The 11,002-nt window shown below is 36.7% G+C and overlaps 1 protein-coding gene across 1 annotated transcript; it reads left to right on the top strand.

Moving 5' to 3' along the window:
* Positions 1-9,819: 9,819 nt before the first annotated feature.
* Positions 9,820-10,758, top strand: LOC122482507 (olfactory receptor 145-like). Its single transcript, XM_043578826.1, has one exon. It carries the CDS (start codon positions 9,829-9,831, stop codon positions 10,756-10,758), a length of 930 nt encoding a protein of 309 aa, XP_043434761.1. The 5' UTR covers positions 9,820-9,828.
* Positions 10,759-11,002: the final 244 nt, after the last annotated feature.

Genomic DNA, 11,002 nt, shown 5'->3' with positions numbered 1-11,002 from the left:
GACTACGTATTTGGTGTTTTGATACTGAATCTTGGGTGTTTTTATTATGATTGTACAGAATGTACCATATTTTTTAAAATCAGGGAAACTTGAACAATGGTTTTAGTGAATAACGTGCCTCTAACAAAAACTAAAGGCAAAACACTTAAATAAGAAAAATGATCAGAAAGTATCATTCACATTTCATATTTGACAGTTCTATTGCCTAATTTAGAGAATGTGAGTATATTCTTATTTAATACAGGTCTACACAATAAATAGAAGCACAGGAAGCATATATAGCCTATAATAGTCATTGTCATTAGGTGTTTACCAAGTCCCAGGCTTAGCAGTAAGTTCCCACATTCATTATCTTATTCAATCTTCACATCAGTGGTATGTGGTAGGCACTGCTATGAGTGGCCCAGTGTGGCAGAGATTGCCAGCTGTTCATCTCTTCTTTCAGAACACACAGTTCTCGATATGGATACAGTTTCCTTCTTGCAGTGAGAAGTGGCATGTACTGAGTTCTAGACATGATGAAAACCATTCTAGAGACAAACTGTACCTTTTCCATATTCTCCTGACCTTCTGTGGGCTGGGTGCAAATGATGGTGAGGCCCTATTTGACGATAAAGCTGTAAAGAAACGCCAGAGAATGATTGGCACAAAAGCAAGATGGAAAATGAAAGAAGAGACAGAGCTACTATCCAGTAGGGAGAATAGAAGGCTCTATTGTGCTGGCAATGTTCTATTCTTACATCCGCTTGGTGGTTGTAAGCTCTCCATTTTATAATCGTTAGTGAAGTATAATTTTCTGAATCCCTAAGAGTAGAGTGAGGGTTCCGTTCCTTGGCTTTTATCCCATTGGTGTTTGGTTTATAGAATTTTTTATGTATTTAAGCTAAATTTTACAATTAGGATTACATAACTTTGATTAAAGCCCCTCTTAAACCAAACATTACAATAATCCATAAACAGAAAATGAGAGTAAACTCTTGGGATGCCTTCTGAATACACAATGGCTACCACTGAAAAGAACCACCATATGTGGTATAGCACTTATAGAACAATGCAGACCACTTCAGGACAGAGACCGTTCCCCTTATAAGCCCAATGAGGAATTTCAGTGTTTGTGGAATTAGGAAAGTCAATGTACAATCCCATTTTATGGGTTCTGTAGTATGTTATGTGTCATTATACTGAGGTTAGTGGTGTGGTAAAGATAGTATAGCTCTCATTCCATATTATATAACTTCACTTTCTGAATCCTGTCTGCTTTCTTCATAAAGTCTTTCCTTAAAGAATTTCTTTAGGTATACCTGTAATGAAAACCATTTGAAAATATAGAAATGTGGCAGCATTTAGGCATAGAGAAAAGACTGCCTCAGTCATTGGAAGTATTATAAAACATAGTGGTTGAATCAGAATTGGATATCACAATGGTAATTTAAGTTCAGAGGTGATTCAACAGTAAATAGCTTTGTGTTGAGTATCAGCATGTTAGATGAGTGCATTTTATAATCTCACCTGCCTAGATAAGCGCTGTTCTAGAGATCAAGGTAGACCTGAGTGTGAATATGGAAGTAAAGTGGAGAGTGAATAAGTCATTAACCCTTGGTCTCTGTATGTTATGCTCTAAGTGGGATTTATCTTTCTAAAAGTAAGTTGCTATTTGGACTCACCATGAATTCATTACTCATTGTTTGATTTATAAAAGTGACAGTGACATGTGACGATGAAAAGATGGTTGAAATGAACAGTTTGGCAGTTACTGCTAGGAATGATAAAGGTAAAAGAGACATGAAAAACTAGCACTGAAGGGACAATTACGTAAAATAAGGGCCCAAAACAAGTGCTCACTCCCCACTGATATTGAGATTACGAAATGTGAACAGATTAACATTACTTTGACAGAAATCTGTCTTGAGTATATGAATTAAATTTCCAAAATTAGTAAAAGTCTATTCAAACTGTGATTCAATGGTCTTTTTTTCATTTGCTCTTTCATTTAGCTAGGCAAGAATCTTCTAATACCCAGTCACACAAAAAAAGGCACTTAATTCGTCCCTAAATTTTGAAAATCCTTCCTACTCTTCAAAGAAAGCTTAAGTCGTAGGTATTTGTATCAATGAATTGTGAATCTTGTTTATTGAAACTGAAGTTGGGAATTGTAGCTCATAAAAACTAAATAGAATTCTAAATATTAGGTAAGTAATTACAGATTAAATTGTAGAGTGAAAAATTATCTTTCACATCTTGGAAGATTGGTATTGTAGCTGATGTACCTTTGACCTTTGACCCATACCTTTTCCCCTGCCCAAAGTCACTACCTGTTTTTCCCTATCATATTACCCACTGGTCTTTCCTTTTCAGAGCATTTTCTGATTCCCTAAGACAAGGTGAAGTTACCCTTCTTTGGCTTGTATCCCATTGGTGTTTGGTTCTACTGTAACATGTATTGCATTGTATTATAAATGCTTTTAACATTCACTTGTCAATCTCAATAAAGTGGATTTTTAAAACAAGTGGGTCTTTGCATACAGCACAGATTCCAAAAGTGTGGGTAGGACAAAACCGTGTTTTAATGCTCATTTAACAACTGTGTTCCAGGCACAAGGAAGAAAATGTAGTTAAGCAGGACTTTACACTTTTTCACACCTCTGATACATTCTCAGTGAGAATGGTGGGGTGGAGGTGACCTAGCAATCTGAGGACCTCAAGAAACTAATCTGGTCTGTTCAATCAGGAAACCGATGGCTATCGGCCAGACTCATCAGATACCAATCTTGTTACATTAGATACCCTGGAAACAGATGTCCATTTTGATTCTTCTGGGCTAGCTAGATGTAGTCCTGACATTTGAGGACAGTTTGCCAGACATGTGCTGACATGGCCACGCACAAGTCATATACACACATACATGTACATGCATATATATAAAAAGCTGCTTGACATACTTACATTTCCAAAATAGCACTGATGACTATACTCAGACCAATCTATAATAATCTTAATATTTTAGCTAGATTTATCTTTCAGTCAAGTGAGCTTCAGTGACTGGATATTTGATTGAAGAGTCCCGGGTTTCAGTGAAGAATATCCCGGGCATCTCTTCCCAGAAAATATCTCCATCCCTTACTAAAGTATAAGATCCCTAGAGGTAACACTTACTTTGTGAATTGTTAATTCTTCAGTTTCTAGTACCTCATAGGTGCTCATCTAGTTTATTTGAATAATTAGTGGCAGAACAATAGGTATGGTATGTCTCATGCTTGTAGTCAGTTGCAAGATAGTGGTATTTGATGCCAGTTAACTAGAGATTTAATAAGGTGGCTTCCTGATTTAGTCTTTCGTATTAATATTTTTTCTTTGCACATAGAGTTAATTGGAAGCTTTAAGTAAGTACTGAGATTCATGCTCCTTAATCAGAATATATGACTTTATTCAAACAGATAAGCATTAGTAAACTTTTAGCAGCTATGCAATGATAAAATTGAAAATATGACTTTAGTATTTAGTTTTACTTAGACACCACTTAATTTAACCATGTTCAGTTTTATTAATAAGCTGGGTTTCCATATCTAGGCCATTGCTTCATTTCACCCTTTTCCCCTGCTTAACTTTGACTTAGAGCTGCTGTCAAAATTTTAAGTGAGAACTCTAAGGCTAGAACTGTATCTAAATTCAGAATTCTTTTTTAAAATTAATGCCCTGGGGGCACTTGGGTGACTCAGTTAAGCTGAGTCATCAAAGGTGACTTTTGATCTCGGCTCAGGTCATGATCTCACAGTTCGTGAGATGAGCCCCACGTTGGGCTCTGCACTGATAGCATAGAGCCTGCATGGGATTCTCTCTCTTTGTCTCTCTGCCCCTCCCCTCCTAAAAATAAAAGAATACACATTTAAAACATTTTTTGAATAAATTTAATTTCCTGAGCTACAGTAGGTTACAAATAGTTCATCAAAATGAATGGGAAATTGAACAAGGAATTAAAAGAAAATAAATATTGAAGAGACAGCTCCCCTGAGTGGGAAATGAAGAGGCAGATGTGTTATGGTCCTTCATGAACTCTGCCAGTTTTATGGCCATAAATTTTCTCTCATTTTAAAATAAAAATGTTATTTATTTAAATAGTAGCTCTTAAGAAGCCTCTTCAAATAAAGTATTTTAGAGTCAGTCAAAATAAACTTGCATTTTAAGAGACTTACTCAGAGTAGTCATATCCCAGCTACCCAGAATGTAAGAAGAGGCAATCCAAAGGGAGGAAACATCCTATGCCAAGAAATGTGTCAAAAATGGAAAATATAAAAGTAAATTGGACATGGATCCTAATTCATTGAGAAGGTGATGTTTAAAGTGAATATTTGGAAAAAAATCTTTTTTAGGGAGGATTACCGGCCAATGCAAAACTCCTAAGGTGATACTTCTGGCATGTCTGAGAACACAGAAAAGGTTACTGTGCTGAATAAAAGGAGTAAGAGAGAGAGTTGAAGGAGAGGAGGGCCAACATGTAACATGGGGCAAGATCCTGACGGAAGTTGTTGGTAATTGTGAAACTTGGGCTTTTACTAAGTGAAATGGAGTACAGGAAATTAAAACATTATACATAATATATGCATACACATATCATATAGACATAACTACCTCCTCATCTGTCACAACTATAGCACTACCACTCTGATTTGAGAAACATTTGTCTCGTACTAGCATTAATACAAAGCCCTCCTAATTAAATGCCTGCTTTCCTAAAAGCAACCAGGGTCATTTTTTTCTGGCAAAAGATACCTTAAGTGAATCAGTGGACCCAGTGTTCCTTCTCTCCTTTATCATGAGTTATGTTCTAAGCTATTTAGAGAGTTTATGATCTAACAAATATCAGAGACAAAACAAAGGTTTCCTATTAGTGGGTCATCAGTAGGACAGCCAATATCCAAATAGCTTGAATTCCAGATTACTGAACCTCTCTTTAAATAATGCATGTATTGTGACATTGTAGGACTTTCTAGGACACATTGCTGAGTCCTATTTTCCAGAAGTGTAGTTGTTCATTGCCTTTACAGATAGGATTTCCAGTCTTTTGATCTGTTTTTAATATATCATAACTTCTACTTGAAGCTTTATTATTTATGATCAGACTCTTCAGATGGGAGCCAGGATTGGTACAAGGATGTGCCTGAAGGGAGCCCAGTGTCTATTTATTAATAAGTAGTTGTGGAGTTTCTTAGCAAGATTTTAAACCTCAATTTATATAATTAATAGTCTTCTGTTTACCACATATCCTTTTCCAAAATTCTGCATATGAAATTTCCCTTTTCTTACCTAGTTTAGCTAGTCTGTTTCAAATTTTATACAATATAGTGGAAAGATTATAAACAAGAGATAGAAAGCTAAGAAGATGCTTCAAAGAAACATAAAATTTAAATTTCAACAGGTATAACTTAATTTTGATCCATCAGATATTTAGTGACTAGTGATCTGTTCCATTTCTTTTAGGAGATGCTGTGGCAAAAAAAACAAAAACAAAAACAAGAACAAAAAAAAAACCAAAAACAAACAAAAAAAAATGAGACACACACACACACACACACACAAAACCAATCGAAAAAACCATAATTGTGTTAGCCCAAGTTATTGTTTTCTGTTTGGAGACTATTTTACACATTTGAAACATTCAGGGTGTCTGATGCTTTTTTTACCAATAAGAGGACCCTCTCATGGAGTTAAACTCTTCCTCCCCTCCCCTACCATATACATGTAAGTAATGTATGTATAAATATATACTTACATATGTATATTTTCCACACAAGCAAATACATATATGTTTATAACATGGGTTGAACACCCCAAGGCAACAGGGTTGATTTAAAGTTAAAACCGTAAATTCACTTAAAAAAATAAGTATTTTCTGAATTTAAATTGAAAAACATAATTCCTATTACAAATATCTTTCACAAGCTTTTTGTTTGTGGCAGATTACATTGATGCTTTCTCCAATCAATAGTCCTCCCTCCTCCAAGTATTCTTAATGCCAGAAACTTCCTTTTTTGATAGAGGCTGAAAATGGAAGGTTCTCATTTTTATCAGTTTTCCTTGCAGCTAGGTTGGCCATGTGGCATAGCTACATGACTGAAGAGATGCAAAGAAAATAATCTCTTGAGACCTGGAGATGATTTACCTCATTCTATAGAGAGATATGGGAAAAGTTCTTTTGCCTTGTTGCTTCCTTTCTTCTTTGGATATATCGGTGTTTAGATGTGATTCTTGGAGCTGTAACAACCTTTTTGTGACCATGAGGTGACAAGCCTGAGAGTGAAAGTCAACAAACTGAGGACAGTGAAATGGAAGAGACTGAGTTCTTGATGAGAGTGATTTGTGGCTAAAACAAACCTAGGTTAATCTAGTCATAAGCTTATTGCTAGGTGAGAGAAACAAGCTCCTGTTTAAAATGAGTTATTAATTGAGCATTCTGTAACTTGAAGCTAGAAACTTTCTAACTAGTAACATAAGTTGAAGGTTACATTCCCAGGGTATTAAATAAAAAATATGTTACTTAAATAAATGAACATCTTTGCGAAACTCTTATGCCTTTTTGGGGAACATTGAAGAGAGAAACTGTCATTTATCATGATGAGAAGGTGAGGTTATGCAGATTTAAAGTTAACTTTTAACTATTATTTTTGGTTCATCTGAATTGTGATATTTGTTCACTATACCCTAATGGTATTTGAAATATAAACATTCTCCAATATTTTTTCTTATATTTGTGAAAAGGTAAAAGTTTGTACAGCACTTAATGTGTGCAGAATACTTAAATCAATCAAAATAGTTCTTTCAAATCTTCCTATAAAATATAACTCTGACTCAATTTCTTCTTTAATTTTATCCAAGATTGAATCATAATTTTGAGACTTTTACTTTTATTACAAAATTTCAGTTGCCCAATGGGTAATGGAAAACCACTGAAAGTTCTTTTTTTAAAATTTTTATTGATTTAAAAAAATGTTTTTAATGTTTATTTATTTTTGAGAGAGACAGAGACAGAATGCGAGTGGTTTAGTGGCAGAGAGAGAGGGAGACATAGAATCTGAAGCCAGCTCCCGGCTCTGGGCTGTCAGCACAGAGCCTGATGCGGGGCTTGAACTCACAAGCTGTGAGATCATGCATGACCTGAGCCGAAGTCGGACGCTCAACCGACTGAGCCACTCAGGTGCCCCAAAACCACTGAAAGTTCTTAAACTAAGGAGGGACAGAGCTTTGCTTTCAGTTTATTCTAGCAGCAGTGTGCATAGCTATATAAGAGGAATTACATGGGAAAAGGCTAGAATAATAAGAGTTGCTACAGGTCAACAGTACAGTTCAGTTAAAATCTAAGAGTTTGTGTGGTGGCTGAGGGACAAGGGTGGAGGTCATTGTGAGTGTATACACTATTGCTTAGCATGTGATAAATGTGGAATGTTTCCTGAAGGTTCACAGCCAAAGAACCACATGATTTTCAGAAATACTTATTGAATTTCTTCCATGTATTCTGTACTGATCTTAACCCTAGGAGCAAACAAGAGAACTTATGGTTTATAGGAGAACATGAGAGTTAAGTAAAAAAAAAAAAAAAAAAGTCTGATGAATATTATGATGTGTTCATGAGAACATAAATAATGACAACTGACATTTTTTGATTATTATTATATTCCAAGCACTGTTATAACCATATTAATAAAGAGAGAGAGAGAGCTTTTGACTATTATTATATTCCAGGCATTGTTATAATCATATTAATAAAGACAGAGAGAGAGAGAGGCAAACCAAGAAACAGACTCATAACTATAGAGAACAAATTGATGGTCACCAGAGGGAAGGTGGGTGGGAGGATTTTTTTTTATTTAAGTAATCTCTACACCCCACATGGGGCTCATAATCATGACCCCAAGATCAAGAGTAGCTTGCTCCTCCACTCCTTCGACAGAGTCAACCAGGAGCCCCTTTTTGGGAGGGGATGGGTTAAATAGGTGGTAGGGATTAAGGCATGCACTTGTCCTGAAGAGCAGCAAGTGTTGTACGGAAATGTTAAATCACTATATTGTGCACCTGGAACTAATATTGCACTGGATGTTAACTGGAATTTAAATAAAAACTTTAAAAACATAAAATAAAAATTTCATTGTCACCGTAACACAGTGAAAGAGATGCTGTTTTTATCATTCTTATTTTACAATGAACAGAAATTAAGTAACTTGCCCCAGGTATTATTGTTAGTAAGAGTGGAAGTAGGAAGATAGCATTCATACACATACCCTCTAACTCCATAGCTCCTACTCTTTTCTATGTTGCAAAGAAATTGATAACCCCAGTTACTTAAATATTGCATAGAATGGTGGTAAGCAGGATAGTCAAGTAGAAATTTTCAGTGGGCGATTACAGTATACACTTCAGAAGGAATATGTGTTACCACAAATCATTTTAGAGATATTGCAGAAGAGAAGACAACTGAGTTATTGCAATATGAAAAATTTGAGATCAAGAAATAAGGAAGCCTAGAGGCAGAACCCTTGCAGAAAAAGTTTCCATTTAGGATATGGGGACAAAGGTGAAATGAAAACAACACAGTAGATGTCCCTTCAGAGATGAAGGTATGGGGGAGATGTACAATCCCTGGAGTGAAGTGCAAATGAGTGAAATATTGAGTCCCTAAGGAACTAAAGACATATCATGGCCCAGGGTGCACAATGTCCTTATTCCTTTACACATAAAATCTATTCTCTGAGGAAAAGACTGAGCAAGGTTCTACCCTGTTTATAACCAACCGCATTATATCCTTAAACTCATTTTAACTCTATGTCCAATCAAGCAGCAAATGTGAGGATAATAATAAAGGCTTTATTTTTCTCTGCTTCTTAAGAGGACTCAAAGTCATAGTCAGAAATTAGGATCAGAAAGATTTTAAGGGTATATATGAATTTAAGTCTGGGCTGAATCCTCTTAGAACCAGAGCCTCGGAGCCTGAAATTGCCTTTCTAACGACCACGGGGGTAAATATAAAGGATAAGGGAACACTGAAGTTTTCTGGCCTAAGGAGTGTGAGTATCAGAATCCCATTTGTAATAACACATTCTTGCTTTGAGATGGAAGTTCAGAGACCTGAGATATATCACTGTCTTTCCCACTTTGTGCAGTATTGATATTCAGGTGAAGCTGGCAGGAGAATGTGTTCGAGGGAGATAAGACAATGTTCAGAGATCAGGGATGTAGGGGATACAGTATCTCAGTAAGCTCCCTCTCTATAGATGGGACTCTCATTCTTCTGGATTTATGGCTTTTTCTCTGTGACATGGGGTAGTAACTCAGCCTCTCCTAGATGCTCGTCCCTTATTTAGATTAGAAACTCTTCTTAATTCTCACTCCATCAAGTACAGTCTGCATTTGAGGCCAATCTGCATTTGAGTTCCTAAGGATGCTGTTTCTAATCTTACTGGTGAGGAGAGGGTCAAGTGAATGAAGAAATGGTGAGATCAGAGAAGGGCGATTCTGTCCTACTCTCAACTTCTCCTTTCACCCTTGGTTTTTCCAGCAGTTATGTTTCTAGGGGTCAAGTTCACTGTACTTGCCTCTCTAAGCTAAGTTTGTGATGCCCTTTGCTATATTTGGCTTATACAGGCTTTCATAAAGGGAGACTCAGTATCCTTCAGTATCATGATAGTGGCAAAGATAGATTGTATGGGTCCAGGTTGGGCTAGTCTCAGACTTTCCCATTGTACACACTCTCTTTAGTACAAGATCTTGCATGAAGAGCTGAGTTGTTTCCTAATGTAACCCTATTTTTCTGTGCTCACAGATCCCCTTAGGGAAAGAAGAATGGCTCCTGGAAACAGTTCTTTTGTGGCTGCATTCACTCTGGTGGGGCTAACAGACCTACCAGATCTCCAGCTCCCCCTGTTCTGTCTGTTTCTAGTCATGTATGTGGTCACTGTGTTGGGAAATTTGGGCTTGATAACTCTAATTGGGCTGAATTCACACCTACATACTCCAATGTACTTTTTTCTCTTCAATTTGTCCTTCATAGATTTCTGTTATTCTTCTGTGTTTACACCCAAAATGCTGACTAACTTTGTATCAAAGAAAAATATTATCTCCTACAGGGGGTGCATGACCCAGCTTTACTTTTTCTGTTTTTTTGCTATTTCTGAATGCTATGTGTTGACATCAATGGCCTATGATCGCTATGTGGCCATCTGTAACCCACTTTTGTATAATGTTGTCATTTCCCCTAAAGTGTGTTCCAGCCTTATGCTTGGTTCATATTTGATGGCATTTTCGGGTGCTATGGCTCACACAGGAAGCATGCTGAGACTGACCTTCTGTGATGCAAACACCATCAACCATTATTTGTGTGACATCCTCCCCCTTCTCCAGCTCTCCTGCACAAGCACCTACGTGAATGAGCTGGTGGTTTTCATCGTGGTGGGCATCAACATCATTGTGCCCAGTGTCACCATCTTTGTGTCTTATGGTTGCATCCTCTCCAGCATCCTCCGCATCAGCTCCACTGAGGGCAGGTCCAAAGCGTTCAGCACCTGCAGTTCCCATATAATTGCTGTTTCCTTGTTCTTTGGATCAGGTGCATTTATGTATCTTAAACCATCTTCTGCTGGGTCTATGGATGAGGGAAAAATATCATCTATCTTTTACACCAATACAGTTCCCATGATGAACCCTTTACTTTACAGCTTGAGAAACAAAGATGTTAAACTTGCTTTGAGAAAAACTCTAAGTAGAAGGTTTTGATCAGACAGTGTCTGTAGTTAGTCATGCAACAGGGAGTTTCTGTTTGTAATTACAATAATTTTATTGGCAACCTTCTTATCCTGTCTCTTTCTTATCACTTTGAAGGAGAGTTGAGTCTTCTCTCAATAATTTATTTTTACTTTTTGTGGGTTTCTCTTCACCATTTGCACACTTTCTTCCCCCCCCTTTTCCACCTAGCAGTACTATTAAGGAAGAAATATATTATCTGTTTTTTTCTTTATCA

This window comes from Prionailurus bengalensis, chromosome D1, assembly GCF_016509475.1.
Source record: "Prionailurus bengalensis isolate Pbe53 chromosome D1, Fcat_Pben_1.1_paternal_pri, whole genome shotgun sequence".
Classification (NCBI taxonomy): Eukaryota; Metazoa; Chordata; class Mammalia; order Carnivora; family Felidae; genus Prionailurus; species Prionailurus bengalensis.
Note: the sequence above shows the minus strand (reverse complement) of the source record. Positions and strands in the feature narration are given on the sequence as shown.